Source organism: Sinocyclocheilus grahami, unplaced genomic scaffold, assembly GCF_001515645.1.
Source record: "Sinocyclocheilus grahami isolate Dianchi unplaced genomic scaffold, SAMN03320097.WGS_v1.1 scaffold1327.1, whole genome shotgun sequence".
Taxonomy (NCBI): Eukaryota; Metazoa; Chordata; class Actinopteri; order Cypriniformes; family Cyprinidae; genus Sinocyclocheilus; species Sinocyclocheilus grahami.
The window spans coordinates 226,244-244,064 of NW_015506506.1; the positions used below are offsets into that span (position 1 = coordinate 226,244).

Genomic DNA, 17,821 nt, shown 5'->3' on the forward strand with positions numbered 1-17,821 from the left:
TTTGAAAGAGAGAGATCATAGTATATATATATATATATATATATATATATATATATATATATATATATATATATATAGTATATATACCTAACTCCCTAAGATAAACAAATCGCAAACAAGGTCAAACTAAAGGGCAGGATACCCTTACGCTCCTAAAGCACAGGCAGTGACTTAATTAAATTACTTCACTACAGAAATATGAACCATTTACAAAAACAAGTGGTTTGGAATCTGTCGACGGGAGAAGGAATCCGGAGCTCCTCACGCCATAAGGCCAACGCCAGATTGAGCTCGCCATCTTCCAAGAGCGCCACCCTTTTAAGACCGAGCAACCGCAGGTTCAGCCAATCACGTTTCTCTGCAGCAACCAATCCCTGCACAGACATACACAAAAAAAACTCCACACAGAAAACACAGATGCCGAAGTCGTAACAGTCATCAATATGTTAAAATAAAAGGTGACCCGTTACAACACATGAAATATGTTGTACTTATACATCCATATATATTTTAACCTTAGATTTTGTTCTAGCATTTTATAAGTTGTCAAAAACACATAAACAGTCATCATTGGGCATTTTACCATTTATATTTGAATGTGTATTTTTCACATTTCAAATTGTGGTTGAATTTATCGCTTCTCTTCACATGCTGGCCCATGTACACAATAAGTCCTCCTGGCAGGGAGGGAGAGCGCAGCATGGATCTTGTAGCACTCTCTATGTTATTATCATGATCAGTGCTGATTGCTGATTGTTATGGTGTTTGCACCTCTCTTCTATTCAGCCCATGCTGTGTGTTTGGGCAGTGCTGATTGTGCTGATGCTAACACTCCCCTCTTCTTGTCTTCCTAATGGAGGAGAGGCCTGAACACACCAGACGAGAGGAGAGGTAGGACCACACCAGACAATCAAGAACATCAGTCCAAGGGAGAGGGAAAAAAGGGAAAAAGTCAAGTAGCTAGAAGAGTAGAACGCAGCCAATCTTTTGTCCCCTCCAAAAAAAAAAAAAAGAGCTTCAATTTCCTTTACCTCTCATTCTCACCTTAACACACATGGAGAGAGGGATGTTTGGAAAGATATATGGCAGCATCTTATTCTTTCGAGTGTGTGAGTGGCAGCGTGGAGATTTACTTATTATCTGTTTTATTTATTTCCAGATCAGACACCAAATGGAATCTTTTGTCCCTTGCTTGTTTTTAATCAACACTAACAAAAGAAAAGAGAGTGGAGACAGTTTGACCCGCCGTGTTTCGAGGGACAACATCTTTCTGTGGTCACTTTGTCCTTGATTTTGTTCTTTTATTTGTTTTGCTGTTTTAATCTCAGCCAAGTCAATAATATTCTTTGTTGTCTTAAAATGATGTGTTGGGGAAAAAAGGTCTCCCTCTTTTGTTGAAATTACCTGCCTGTGACTTCTCTCTCCTCGGGAGTCGGGATGAAGTAATCATTAAATGCTGTTTTCTGCCCGCAATTACTTTCCGTTGCATTGGGTCAAACACAGCATGGATAGAGAGGAGAGTGAAGTGGGATGGAGAGGCGGGTGTGTGAAGGAGGAAAAGAGGAAGTAGACTTGAAGAAGTTTGATATATTCTGGGCAATCAGCTGAGAGCTCAAGTGACATACACGACCATTCAAAAAAAGTCTCTAATGCTCACCAAGGCTGCATTTATTTGATCAAAAATACTGTAAAACAGCAATGTTGTGAAATATTATTACTATTTAAAATAACTTTTTTTAATATATTGTACAATGTAATTTATTCCTGTGATGCAAAGCTGAATTTTCAGCATGATTACTCCAGTCTTCAGTGTCACATGATCCTTCAGAAATCATTCTAATATGCTATTAATGCATAATTAAAGGGACAATTCACCCAAAAATAATAATTATGTCATTAATTACTCCCCCTCATGTCATTCCAAACCCGTAAGACCTTCGTTCATCTTCGGAACACAAATTAAGAGGTTTTTGATGAAATCTGAGAGCTTTCTGACCCTCCATAGACAGCAATGTAACTACCACATTCAAGGTCCAGAAAGGTAGTAAGGACATCGTTACATTAGTCCATGTGACATCAGTGGTTCAACCGTAATTTTATGAAGCTACAAGAATACTTTTTTTGTGCAAAGAAAACAAAAATAATGACTTTATTTAACAATTTATTATCTTCCGTGTCAGTCTGCGCCACCAAACGCATGGTACTGAAAACATCGTGGTACTGTCATGAACGCGTGTCAAAGACTGACACGGAAGAGAAGAAATTGCTGATTAAAGTACTTATTTTTGTTTTCTTTGTGCACAAAAAGTATTCTCGTAGCTTCGTAAAATTACGGTTGAACCACTGAAGTCATATGGACTAATGTAACGTTGTTCTTACTACCTTTCTGGGCCTTGAATGTGGTAGTTACATTGCTGTCTATGGAGGATCAGAAAGCTCTCGGATTTCATCAAAAACATCTTAATTTGTGTTCCGAAGATGAACGAAGGTCTTACGGGTTTGGAACGACATGACTGACCCAGTAATTAATGACAGCCTTTTCATTTTTGGGTGAACTATCCCTTTAATATTTGCTGTTCAATATTGAAAACAGTCATGGTTCTTTGATAGACAGAAAGGTTAAAAAGAACAGAATTTATTTGAAATAGAAAACTTTTGTAAGATTATAAAAGTCTTGACTGCTACTTTAATGTATGCCTTTTCTGAAGAAAAAAAAAACGTTCTGATGCCAAACTCTTGAACGGTAATGTATGGTGCGGCTCCGATAAGTATTTTGGACAGTTTACCCAGAAATGAAAGTTCTGTGATCATTTCTAAATGTGTTTGGAAAGTTTCACTGTATTGACAAATACAGCTGGAACTATGGCTGCAGGTCACACTTAAAAAATGCTGTAATTTCACAGATAACAAAATATCAAACCATGTGGGTTCTGCTAAAAATATTATGCTTTTTTCAAAACTAACTTCACTTTTTCCAGCCATTTTTGCCATTTGTTTTAACCAAGTGGTCCCGAGGTGATATTTAGTGGATGGATAAAGTCAGTTCCCCTCAAGTTCACACAGGTGTCCTATAGCAGAGTCACCACAGGTGCTGTTTATCACAGAAACATTCCACTAATGTTTGACATCCATAAAGAGTCGAAATACTTCTTGTCTTAGGCCTATATAAGGACTTTATACTAGCTCAGACGAAAGCACATTTTTAGAGCATAAGGGTACACTGGTAGAGTGTGACGAATAGCTTTACAGGAGAGGCTGTTTGTAAAGCCCTTATATGGAGACGTTTTGTGCTTGTAGTATTATGCTAATTACCAACTTCATGCACAAGCTCACTCATTTAGAATAATCCTAATTTATCACTATTAGAATGAAAGTAACACATTTATGCATGTACGCACCTGGAATATTTTTGCATACACATTTATGTGCAGTCATTAGTGAATGAGGCCCGTTGCGACTGCTATAAACGAAAGGCCACTTTTTTCATAGCTGCACTGTGAAATATGCACCTAAAAATATGCACATTAAAAAATGTGTTGAGGTGCCGTCAGTCAACTCCACCCTTATTTTATACTAATCAGCTTGAGAAATATAGCGCATCCTCGTAAAGCCACAGCGGTTTCCATTACATAAGGATTGAGTCAATTAGATGTGGTTTGACAAGGTGAAAAAATGAGTTTAATTAGTCAATTAAATAATTGCACACTATTTGTTAATGATTTATAACTTTTGATTTCTCCAAGACCAATCAGAAGTTATAATTATTGTGAATGCAGTGTGTAAACAAACATAATAATTGTCTAATTAAATATAAAAATGCCTTAAGTGTCCTCAGTAACAAAGCCAGGTCAGTGTTGTTGGGATAAATGAATCCGTATGACAGCAATCTTACTGTGAATATGCTCGAGTTGTAAGCAGTGTCTGTTGTGCAGGTGTGAAAGATGATAAACAAGTAGCAAATTGAGAAGATACAAGACTGAACATTTGCCAGGCGTAAAAAACATGCTTTTCTTTGTAAGATGCTCTTTTTCATGAGGAGAAATCATCTGTGCCAGATTTTCATTCAAATACAGGAAACTGCACATGTGTTGCCCTCAAGGTTTTTGTTTTTTTTACTGCCGACTAACAGATGGTGGGATGCGTTCTTTATGTATTCAGGAGGCCATTATTCAAAAAAAAAAAACATCTTCTGCTGGACCCCAGAGCAACTCAGCTGTGCAATAGTGAATTATAACTTCCGCCTGAAATTGTCATGCTTTTTGTCAATCGGTTATTTAATCTCAACAAGGGCATTTTTCATCATATACTATCTATAGAATTCCACAACTCTTTATTTTTCTCTGTTCAGTCTTCAATCAAGTCAGTAATTACACTGATTAACAAGTTAGTAAAATATCAAACTAATTACATGATAAGATGATTAATTAATCAAATTAATCACAATTAAACACACGTGTGAATAATTGTTGAGAAAACCCCCCAAAGATAATTCAGAGATATTATTGTGGCAGATAAGTAAAGCAATAGGCCTAAATAGAAATTGACTTAAGAAATCAGTGTATTGTTCGTTATATTTCCACATCACTGAACATAAGATAGCCTAGCTCTTGTAGTTTGTCTGTGCTATTTTTCCCAATTGATTGTATGCATGTCTCAGAATGCTGTATTTGGTCATTGTGTCACATCTTGCTGTGTTTTCAGGGTCTTGCACTGTTAAAGGAATAGTTCTCTCTCACTCTCTCACACACACACACAAACAACCAAAAAGGTGTGAATAATTGTTGAGAAAACCCCCCAAAGATAATTCAGAGATATTATTGTGGCAGATAAGTAAAGCAATAGGCCTAAATAGAAATTGACTTAAGAAGTCAGTGTATTGTTCGTTATATTTCCACATCACTGAACATAAGATAGCTCTTGTAGTTTGTCTGTGCTATTTTTCCCCATTGATTGTATGCATGTCTCAGAATGCTGTATTTGGTCATTGTGTCACATCTTGCTGTGTTTTCAGGGTCTTGCACTGTTAAAGGAATAGTTCTCTCTCACTCTCTCACACACACACACAAACAACCAAAAATAAATAAATTGCTGAAAATGTACTCATCCTCAGGCCATCCAAGATGTAGATGAGTGTGTTTCTTCATCAGAACAGATTTGGAGAAATGTTGCATTACATGACTTGCTCACCAATGGATGCTGTGCAGTGAATGGGTGCCGTCAGAGTGAGAGTCCAAACAGCTGATAAAAACATCACAATAATCCACATGGCATGTGGCGTGAAAAACTGTGCTTGTAAGAAACAAATATATGCATTGTTTTCACTTGTAAACAGTGCTTGATCTGTGCATATTTCTCTCCTTATGCAGACAAAACAACGTTTTCACTGAAGAAAGTAATATTGTGGATAGAGTACTCGTATGTAAGCCAGAAGCTGCAGTTTAAAGTTAAAAAGATGGATTTTTTTACTTTAACGGTTTGTGTGGATTATTGTGGATTACAGAGGATCCATTGGTAAGCAAGTGATGTAACACTAATGTCCCCAAATATGTTCTGATAAAGAAACAAACTCATCTACATCTTTAATGGCCTGGGGGTGAGCAAACTTCCAGCAATTTTTCACTTTTGGGTGAACTATTCCTTTTAATGCAGTGTTTTTGAGTCACTGTTAGAAGTCGTTCAGCTTTGAGAAACAGGTTTCAGACATGCGAAAACATGCTTTGTATTTACAGTAGGTACAATTTCAGCCTTGAATTAATACATTTATATTAAATTCCTTATTGAGAAATGTGCCTATTGATCAGAAGGCATGTGTTTTTAACTTAGCATCAATGCATTTTAAGCACATTTTAAAATATATATATATATGTATATATATATTTGAACTTTTTTATTAAATTGTATCATATTATCTTAACACATTACATTACTGACACACATAATTGTATTGTATAATTCTTAGTGTATTAGTCAACGTGAAATGTTGAGTTCTATATTTTCCTATATGACTGTGTATTGGCTACCAATTTGTTAATTAAATTAATTTGTAAATGAAATGCATTATAACAATTTACAAAGTCATCATTAAGATTAATTTGAAAGATAATTTTTAGATGCTGAAATCTAGAAAGTAGAACTTGTGAAGATGCTGAAAAGCTCCCGCAAGTGTATAAAATATGTCGTATGGCTCCACGGAGCCCGGAATTTCCTTAACATATTGCAGTTGCTGGAGTGTTGCATGCCCCTGGCCTCCAGTTGTAATTTATTTTTGCGATGCATGTCACAGTTTACATCCCTCTGTGCATTTGTACATTTGGGACTTCATGAATATATAATAGCTAAGAGCAGCATGAAATCATACGGATCTCCTCTGCAAAAGTAAAAGTGTAAATCACTCATAAGCAGCGATGAAATACGAGAGTGGTGCTGGAGTGGAGCTGGTGATGAAATGCATCTAGCCTGCAGTAAGTGGCCTCTCCCTGATTCATGAGAATGAAAAGTGGGTCTCTCATTTCACCTGATGGTTGTGTCCAACCCTTGAGTGAAAAATGGCATCTTTCCCCTTGTAAAACACCCATGGGGTTAAATAGCTCCATTATTATTAATGACCATCCGTTTGCCAATCTAGATGTGGAGTCAGAGTGGGTGTCTAATGAAATGATAAAGTCCATGTAATTACATTTATTCAATTATTATCTTTCAAATTTCATTTTGTTTGAAAAAATGGAATTTGTTTGAAGCTCATGCCTTTTGTAATCTGTATTGCATGCATGTACAGAGGGGCCCAGATGACTGTGACCACAATGAAAACTTGGCATTGAAAATCTAATTTAAGAAGGAAGTATACAGGAGATTTTAGAATTTCGAAAAAAAAAACACTGATGTAAAATGAATGAGGAATATTTTAAATTGTGTAGTATTTCACTAATCAGATAAGTCAATTTATGACACTGACCATATTAACTCCTTCACAGACAGTGAGATGTTCTTGCTGAAGCACAAGATCTGAGTAACTCACTGAAAAGTGTTTTCAAACAATAGCTCAAAATGCTGTTAAATGAAAGGCATTTATTTAGTTAGTTTAGTTTTTTTATGTGTATCTTCCAAACTAATGATATGAGTGAAATTTTTACAATTAGCCTAGGTATTGTTACAACAAAGCCTAGCTCAAAACCCTCATAAATGAAAAACATACATTGATTTTATTTATTTTTCCCAAAATCAGATGAAGTGTTACAACTAGCCTCTATAATGAGAGATTTTGAAATTGATGTTGTTCTTCATTTCTTTTTCTTCAGATCTTTTTCTAACTAATGTGTAATGGGGAAAAAAAATAGCATTAAACAAAAAATGCCAAATAGAAGTACTTCACTAGTGTTCTCAGACTTTTGGATCCCATTGAATTTGTAAGAAACTCCAGCTCTCCTTCAGGTCTTAAGGTTGTCAGCGGATGAAACTATAATAATATCCTTAATTTAGTATGGATATTCTCTCGTGTCGTGTTCGTCTCCTGTCCCCAAGGGTTCTAACTGTGCTCATATCAAGTGCACCAATTAAATACATGTAAAATGTGCATACATGGCTGAAACTATACTAAACTTTGATCAAATATGCCACAGTGTACCCCCTCGGTGGGTATGTTTTGGCTCAGTGCACTTCATGAAGACTCATTACTTGATCATTTGCGTTTCGAAAAAACCCTAAATCTTTGCCGTGGTCTCTCATAAAATTTTGTTTATGCTTTTCAACACAACTTAAAGCAAAGAAACACTGAATCCGCTCAAAAATTTGGGATCAGTAAGACTTGTAATGTTTTTTAAAGAAGTCTCTTATGCTCATCAAAGCTGCATTTATTTGATCAAAAATACAGAAAAAAAACAGTAATCTTGCAAAATGTTATTACGATATAAAATAAAGGTTTCTATTTTAAAATACTTTAAAATATAATTTATTTCTGTGATGCAAAGCTGAATTTCCATCAGCCATTACTCCAGTATAAAGTGTCACATGATCCTTCAGAAATCATTCTTAATATGCTGATTTATTATTAGAGTTATCAATGTTGGCAACAGTTGTGCTGCCAATTTTTTATTTTTTTTGGAAACTGCAATACTTTTTCAGGATTCTTTGATGAATAAAAAGTTAAAAAGACAGCATTTATTCAAAATATAAATATTTTCTAACTATATAAATCTTTGCTATCACTTCTTATCAATTTAACTCATCCTTGCTGAATAAAAGTTTTAATTTATAAAAAAAAAAGAAAGATTAAAAATGTACTGACCCCAAACTTTGGAACGGTAGTGTATATTGTTAGAAAAGATTTCTATTTTAAATAAAAAAATGTACTGACCCCAAACTTTTGAACGGTAGTGTAAATTGTTAGAACATATTTATATTTTAAATAAATGCTCTTCTTTTTAACTTTTTATTCATTAAAAAATTCTGAAAAAAATATCACAGGTTCCAAAAACATATTAAGCAGCACCACAGTTTCCAGCACTGATAATAATTCAGCATATTAGAACGATTTCTGAAGGATCATGTGACACTTTATACTGGAGTAATGGCTGATGGAAATTCAGCTTTGCATCACAGAAATAAATTATATTTTAAAGTATATTAAAATAAAAAACATTATTTTATATCGTAATAACATTTTGCAAGATTACTTTTTTTCTGTATTTTTGATCAAATAAATGCAGCTTTGATGAGCATAAGAGACTTCTTTAAAAAACATTACAAGTCTTACTGATCCCAAACTTTTGAGCAGTAGTGTATGTAACCCTCGTAAAATTACATACAGTGAGGGAAAAAAGTATTTAGTCAGCCACCAATTGTGCAAGTTCTCCCACTTAAAAAGATGAGAGAGGCCTGTAATTTTCATCATAGGTATACCTCAACTATGAGAGACAAAATGAGAAAAAAAATCCAGAAAATCACATTGTAGGATTTTTAAAGAATTTATTTGCAAATTATGGTGGAAAATAAGTATTTGGTCAATAACAAAATTTCATCTCAATACTTTGTTAAATACCCTTTGTTGGCAATGACAGAGGTCAAAAGTTTTCTGTAAGTCTTCACAAGGTTGTCACACACTGTTGCTGGTATTTTGGCCCATTCCTCAAGAGCAGTAATGTTTTGGGGCTGTCGCTGGGCAACACAGATTTTCAACTCCCTCCAAAGATTTTCTATGGGGTTGAGATCTGGAGACTGGCTAGGCCACTCCAGGACCTTGAAATGCTTCTTACGAAGCCACTCCTTCGTTGCCCGGGTGGTGTGTTTGGGATCATTGTCATGCTGAAAGACCCAGCCACGTTTCATCTTCAGTGCCCTTGCTGATGGAAGGAGGTTTTCACTCAAAATCTCACGATACATGGCCCCATTCATTCTTTCGTTTACACGGATCAGTCGTCCTGGTCCCTTTGCAGAAAAACAGCCCCAAAGCATGATGTTTCCACCCCCATGCTTCACAGTAGGTATGGTGTTCTTTGGATGCAACTCAGCATTCTTTCTTTTCCAAACATGACAAGTTGAGTTTTTACCAAAAAGTTTTATTTTGGTTTCATCTGACCATATGACATTCTCCCAATCCTCTTCTGGATCATCCAAATGCTCTCTAGCAAACTTCAGATGGGCCTGGACATGTACTGGCTTAAGCAGGGGGACATGTCTGGCACTGCAGGATTTGAGTCCCTGGCGGTGCAGTGTGTTACTGATGGTAGCCTTTGTTACTTTGGTCCCAGCTCTCTGCAGGTCATTCACTAGGTTCCCCCGTGTGGTTCTGGGATTTTTGCTCACAGTTCTTGTGATCATTTTGACCCCACGGGGTGAGATCTTGTGTGGAGCCCCAGATCGAGGGAGATTATCAGTGGGTTTGTATGTCTTCCATTTTCTAATAATTGCTCCCCCAGTTGATTTCTTCACACCAAGCTGTTTACCTATTGCAGATTCAGTCTTCCCATCCTGGTGCAGGTCTACAATTTTGTTTGTGGTGTCCTTTGACAGCTCTTTGGTCTTGGCCATGGTGGAGTTTGGAGTGTGCCTGTTTGAGGTTGTGGACAGGTGTCTTTTATACTGATAACGAGTTCAAACAGATACCATTAATACAGGTAACCAGTGGAGGACAGAGGAGCCTCTTAAAGAAGAAGTTACAGGTCTGTGAGAGCCAGAAATCTTGCTTGTTTGTAGATTGAGATTTTCTGGATTATTTTTTTCTCATTTTGTCTCTCATAGTTGAGGTATACCTATGATGAAAATTACAGGCCTCTCTCATCTTTTTAAGTGGGAGAACTTGCACAATTGGTGGCTGACTAAATACTTTTTTGCCCCACTGTATATGTCGTTCAATACAATTCAAGGTTGAATTCTCTCATGTGACATAAAGCTCGCTGCTCCATGCAGAAATGTGCTGTTTTTCTTAAGCTCTACAGTCAACTAGACAATGTTTAGACAGGAAAAAGAGAGTGCGGAGAGATGATGTTCTATATTTATGCAATTAGCCCTCTAATTGGTAGTAATGGGTTTGCACATGCTAACATAATGACTTGAGTAATCATCTCTGTGGCATCCTTGATGTAAATCCCATCAAGTTATATTCAGGTCATGCTGCTTTGCTTAACAGCCCTGTTACAAACTGTCATCCGTGCTTCTTGTCAGCACGTCCGTGTGCTACGAGCACCCTTTCATCACACACCCTGACCAGGAGCGTCCCATACTGTCAAAGAGCGTGTTTACGTAAATGTCACTATAGCCCAGCCACATGTCGGTTCATTTTATGTGTTAACTGTTGTTGTTTTTCTTTCCACAACAGCAGTTATTGTCATACAACCCTGTATCACTGTGTAGACGGTGAGATGTCATATTTAACAAACTATACAACAATTTTTTTTCAGTTTTCACGCTCTATTATGTTAATAGGTTTTAAAAGGATTGATACTCTTTTCTTTTCTTTTCTTTTCTTTTCTTTTCTTTTCTTTTCTTTTAGTTTGGAAAATTAAGCTCAGGTTTTGAGAGGCATGTTAATTATTGTTAACAATAATTGTCTAGTGCTGTTATTAATGACGTTGCACACATGTGGTGGAGTAATAACTTCTGCTAATTAATTTTATTTGAGATCTCTGAGATACTGCTGTATTGAACATGACACCTGATGGCTAATTTACTATTTTTGTTCCCTGCCATTTTGCTTTATTTAATGTTTGATTCTGTATAGGAGAGATAAACAGATAAACATGTGTGTGTGTGTATATATATATATATATATATATATATATATATATATATATATATATATATATATATTATATATATACTGTATATAGAATGGAAGATATAGCTTGTACTGCATGTTAGCTTGCTTATTGTGCCCAAGAGCATCATTTATTTAAATCCAGATGTCTTACTAACAAGTAACTATATGTGACCCTGGAGCACAAAAGCAGTCTTAAGTCGCTGGGGTATATTTGTAGCAATAGCCAAAAATACATTGTATGGGTCGAAATTATTGATTTTTATTTTATGCCAAAAATCATTAGGATATTAAGTAAAGATCATGTTCCATGAAGATATTTTGTAAATTTCCTACTGTAAATATATTAAAACTTCATTTGGACAACTTTAAAGGTGTTGTAGTTCCAACCACGCAAGTTTGGGAATGTTCATTTGAACTCTGGTTTCAGGAAACAACAAATCGTTGAACTATTTTAGTAATGACAGAACTTGTGACCATAGTTTGCTAATGATGCTTTCGGGAAACACACCCCTGTATGAGTTTCTGTTTAACAAAATAGAACATATTTAAAAAAATAAATAAATCAAATGTTGGTAACCATACAGTTGGTTGCTAACATTCTTCAAAATATCTTCAAATTATCCGCATTGATTTCCTTTATGAAAAAAAACTAAAATACTATGTAAGTCAATAGGGACCAGCAAATGTTTGGTCACCAACATTCTTCGAAATATCTTCTTTTGAAGAAAGAAATTCATACAGGTTTAGAACAACTTGAGGGTGAGTAAATAATGATTCATGTGTGGGTGAACTATTCCTTTAAGGATTGGAACACTTTTCTTTTGTTTTAGTTTGGAAAATAAAGCTCAGGTTTTAGAACAAAAGACTTTGCGGTTTGTCATACGGGAGCAAACCGATTACCAATCTCTGACAACAGTGTTAGACAATGTTTGCAAGGGAAGATTGAAACTATCTTCAAGCATTCGCACCGCTGTAATTACAAGTGTGAATCAGCCTGGGACTTCAGTCAATAAGCACTGGCTATTTTGAGAAATGTTTCAATCTGCAGACAATTTGCTTTAAATGCGAGCCGCTATTAGAAGCTCTATTACTCTCATTATTGTATGTTTTGCAATAATGTAAATATCATTACCTCACACGACATTCGATTTTTTTTTTTCTGCAGAAGGTGAAATTAAAAATACTATCTCTTAGCACGTGGGGTCTGATTCTTTTTTAAAAGCTCGATGGTAGAGTAGCGATTCCCCTGAATACAAAAACCACTTAAACAGCATCAGAGTGAGCCGCTGCCTCGGGCTGACGAAAGCATTCAGCGCTGTCACCCACATCAGTCAAGCAGTACTAGTCCCTGTGGAGGAGAAACTGATACGGACTACATCTTTGGAGCTGTTTAATGTGAAATATCACATGCGAAAAATAGTAGCTCTCCTGGCTGTTGACATAGCGCCACTGACAGCTCTTGCTGTGCCTCTGCACGCTGGAGAGTAGCGTGGTTTCAAAACACCTTTTACACATAATGTAATTGCGCACATATTCTCCACTGCTTGTGCTGATTGGCTTCATATACACACACACACATGGACCTGCTGGGCAAATGCACTAAAGGTGTCTCACGCACTTCTCAGAGAATGTATTAGGGCCTCTACGGGTGTCTGCCTGCACGCATGAATCTATCCACAGTGGCGTGATGTGCTCAGCCCCTCAAAAGAACAATGTCTCTGAAAGACGCCTCCAATTTCCAAAGCAGCTCTGGGGTGATTTACAGCAGCCTCCGAGAGCGACCTGGCCAGGACTCATTCTGCTTGCTCAGAGAGTGAGTGAGCGGCATCATTTTTCCTTAATGAAGTTAGTGACCCTCTGAAAGGTGACACGTTTACCGCTCCACTGATTTATGCACTGATGCTCTGAGGCAGACTATAGCAGAGTAAGCCCGGGAGGATGTGGCCACATCTCTCTCGCACTTTTCTCTCTTTCTGTTTATAGCTTTCTGTATTTGTGCTATTCTGTCCAGTTCTCTGGTATTAAGACAAACTGACATGTAAAATAAGAGCATACAATAGCTCTGTTCCAAAACCTAGTAAGCTGTCTAAAGCCCTCAATATACTATGATTTGTATGTGTGTGCAAGCGTATGCATAATGTGTGGCGTAAATATCATCATCAGCACAGTGCATGTGCAGCCCAATTATTTTAACCCCATATACTTTGTACGTTCAGCTCGCACATGCACCTTGATTTTTTTTTTGGCACTAGTTCATTCATCCACAAGGTGGCAACACTGTCCTGTCCTGTTGTTTTTTAATCGAAAAAGACGTTGAATAGACGGAACAACAACAAACTACTGAAAAAGTGAAAAGTGAAAGTGACGTGACATGTGGCCAAGTATGGTGACCCATACTCGGAATTAGTGCTCGGCATTTACCCATCCAAAGTGCACACACACAGCAGTGAACACACACAAACCGTGAACACACACCCGGAGCAGTGGGCAGCCATTTATGCTGTGGCGCCCGGGGAGCAGTTGGGGGTTCGGTGCCTTGCTCAAGGGCACCTCAGTCATGGTATTGAAGGTGGGAGAGAGCGCTGTACATTCACTCCCCCCACCTACAATTCCTGCCGGTACGAGACTCGAACCCACAAACTTTGGGTTATGAGTCCGACTCTCTAACCATTAGGCCACGACTTCCCCTGGAGACCACAACAAGTCATAGATGGGAATGTTTCAGTTGAAATATCCCACTTCCGACCTCAGTGAGTTCCAATCACACCACACGATGGCACCATGACTCAAGAACATTTCATATTCTGCAAATTATTTAGGACAGACTGTCCTAAAATCAGTAAATTGTAATTTGTTATTCAAAATGTGTATGTTATTAAAAATATATAAATTTAAATGTATTTATATAGTCTAATATCAAATGTAATAGTACATAATTCCAGACATTAGCACTAAATAGCTGTCTATCTAGTAGGCATTTAACAAGAAAAATAGGCAGGCATTCATTGATGAACAAACAATTATATGTTGCACATTCATATGATACGTTCATTGGAATACATAAAAGAGAATTTTCATGTTCCTCATGAACCAGCTCTCTATTGGTCACCGCCATCTTGGAAATTGTCAAATAATGTTTAACACTGAGGTTCGGGTTGATTGATTTGTCCCAGATGTCCAATTTGGAGTGGCATTCTGGAATTATTTTAAAGCAGGAGGTGGTAAAAATCAATCTGTACAAAGACATATTTTTGCTTCTGAAGAGAAATTGCGCAGACACTGGACAAGGATGAAACTTTCCAGTGCGCATCTGTCAAGAGCCTGTGTTTGCACATGCTACCAAATAGAGTATATTTGAACAGGCTGTGTATTGGGTGTTCACACCCTATTGAAGTATACTTTGGACTTAAATAGGCAGCTAACTTTCAAGGCAGCTTCTTAACCATCATGGTTAGTGACTTGAAACACTACCAACTCTGTCCATGTGAAGGAGACTATTCACAATTGATTTCAATGGAGTTTAGCATGTTGCTAAGCTAACAACATGGTACTTTAAATATGAAAATGCATAGCATGCACAAATGTTGGGTAAAATAGTCATTTTAATTTACACTGAATTATTTTTATTGATGTTTTTCAGTGTTGAATGACACATGTTTATTAGGAATCAGCATTTTCTTGGATTTGTTTACATATTTGTTTGACAGCATTACTGTGGCTCAATTCATGCAGTTCCTATAGCTCAAATCATAGATATCTATATACATACATCCCTCATTCGACTGCTCCAGACACGCCACCATGTCCACTATCCTGGAACGGTCAACATTTCAGAGGCTGCTTAATATTCACACTAAAACCAATTAATTTTCATGGAAAATGTCAACATTATTCAGCCTATGGTTGTGAAAACCATAAATATCTATGGTAGCGTTCTCTGATGATCAGTAACATTTGTAAGTGTGTTCTCAAGTGTTCATTAACCTAGCAGCTTATATGGTATTTATGTAAGGATATCTGTTTCTCAAATATTAAATCAATAGCAGTGCAAGCTAGTAATGCAAGGCCGTGGGTTTGATTCCCAGGAAATGCATGAACTGATCAAACGTATCGAATGCAATGTCCGTTACTTTGGGTAAATGTGTAAATATTTCATCTGTATTTCTGCTATTCAGAATATTTGGATTTCCCTCTGCATGATATTAAAATACTGAACATAAAAAAGCATAGACATAGTCCCTTTCAATTATTTCTAACATCGTTGCCTATGCAAATATGCTAAATTATTTCTAGGTGACAGCTTGGAGTGGGGACCAGCATGAGCAAAGTGATGTTCATACAGGGCTCTCCTTTTCTTAGTGGGTTAAGATATACATACGCCGCTGTAGGGCTCCAGCCTGCCTCCACAAGCACTGTTTTACATTCTAATTATTAGAGTTGACAGGCTTTATGGCTGGGGCTCAATACTGAGGCCTTTTTCTTGGCACATCTCGCATGTGATGTCAGAGCAAGTTTAATGAGATAAGAAAGTTTGAGTCCTGTAGTTTATGTTCTCTTTTCTTTGAGCAAATCACGTTCTGTTGCTCGCAACTACTGTAGCATGCTTACTGTACGTGTCAGCTGCGCTAACAAGTAGGTGAAGAAGGAAGAATTTCTGCGTTTCCAGTTGATTTGTCTTAATTGACTTGATTTAAGCGGGAGACATCAGCAGAAGAAAAGGTGTGCCACGATGACTGCGATTAAAATATACAATGGTTTTGGAGCCGTTCATTAATTCTTTGATATGTAAAAAGCCAATCTCAGACACAAACAACAGAGACTTTTTTTAAAGGTTTAATTAAGCTACAGGGAATTCAGTGCATATTGTAGGTAAACACTGAGAACCATGGGAATACCATTTACATTAAACGAACTGGTGTTGTTTTTTCTCATTATGAGATGAATTAAACATTTATCACTGTCTTTCATTTCTCTCAGAAGCTGACATTTACAGGTCACCTTTTGATAGTGCCAACTTTGTATTGTCTCCAAGTGCCTTAACAGTAAGAGAAAGTATGATTTATTTTGTCTTCCGTGTTCACCTTTTTACTGAGCCTCCGCATTTTTCATTTCATCATCCACAGCTATTGAAGTGAACCTGCAGAAAGCTCTCGCCGAGGCCTCGGAGACCTGTACCCAAGAATGTCTGATCCTGGGTCATTCTGACAGTTGCTGGATGCCGCCACCGCTGACCCAATTCCAGACGTCCGGTGCCGCCACTCTGTCCTCCTTTGGTTTTCAACAAAGCTGGGCGCGGGGGACCAAGCCAGATGGGCGTCACACCCTTGGCAGGTCAGTGCCCAAAGTTGATCTGGACAAAGGGAGCAACCGGCCCCAATTCTACAACACACTTGAGAGACACTGCAGCAAGAAAGAGGATCCCATCAAGGTCATCCCTCTAGCCAGCTTTTCCGCCACGTCCAGCCCGCAGACGTCTACGAGCGGAGGCTCTTCCGCCTTCCTGCACGAGCATCAGCTGTAGAAGTGAGGGTAGGTCTCAGAGCACTGCATAATGAGAGTGATTGAAATGGAAAAGCTGACGGGTTCTGATCGTTATTAGCATGTGTCAAATGTTTCATGACACAGGATGTTTCTAAACTCAGCAGAAGGGGAAGTTAAAGCAAAGGACGGTAGCTTTCGATATCCTCTGTCGAACTGAAACATGTACAGCAGACAAATGGTAGATATAGACCAAAGTAGCTCCTCAAGTGAAAAAAAAATGGTGTGAAATGTGTCTTAGTGACAGATTAGTGGCAAATGAATTAAGCTTTACTGTTGATCAAAAGGGACAAGATTTTTATTTCATTCTTTTGTGCGCCTCTTGAATGCAACTTAACAAATTACTTTTAAGTCTGTGCTCGTGGAAGAAATCATTGCATACGTTTACATGCACACTGAAATTCCTATATAATTATTAAAAAAAAGCTGGTGGTTATTTCTTTGTGCTCTGCACATGATCACAGACAATAAAATTTAATATTGTAAACAGAACAATAAAAATTAGGCTCCGAGTTAAGAACCGTATTCGGAATATTACGAGGCATGTAAGCGTAGTCAGTGAGGTTAAGTGTAATGTCTGAGCGCTGGGTGACTGCAGTAATTCTTCAGCTTTTTGTGAGGTGCTTCGTTTCCAGCTGAATTTCCGCCTGAGTCAGTTTTATTCTGCTAAAGAGACCTAGTTCAATGCCCCTGAATGTTTTGCTTACTCTGTCAAGTCTACAGATACAGCTAAGCCTCTCTGCAAAAATTAGCCTTGCTCGGTGTTAACACGTAGAAACTTTTATGTATTAGGGTGCTTTTTTCTTATACTTTGACGTTAGCTTTTTCTCCCTGGTGAGCTTAGAGCCTTCCTCTGATGTTCGGCATGTTGGTAGTTTCCGTGCATCTGACACCCTTTCTCTGCCATTATAAGAAACCCGCTTATTTTCAACATTTTCTCATTAGCAGAGGCACAGACATGGCTAAAAAGACATCCTTTGTTTTTTCGCACTACTATATCAAATTTTTTCTCTTGATTTATACAATTTATGC

The 17,821-nt window shown here is 37.4% G+C and overlaps 1 protein-coding gene across 1 annotated transcript in view; it reads left to right on the plus strand.

Annotated features, from left to right (window-relative positions):
• The window catches only part of LOC107569257 (protocadherin-11 X-linked-like), a 201,048-nt gene extending 183,877 nt beyond the window's left edge, over positions 1-17,171 (plus strand). The window contains exon 7 of the mRNA XM_016255294.1: positions 16,375-17,171. Within this exon, the coding sequence (XP_016110780.1) occupies positions 16,375-16,772 (398 nt within the window). The 3' untranslated portion in view covers positions 16,773-17,171. The remainder of the gene's footprint in view (positions 1-16,374) is intronic.
• Positions 17,172-17,821: the final 650 nt, after the last annotated feature.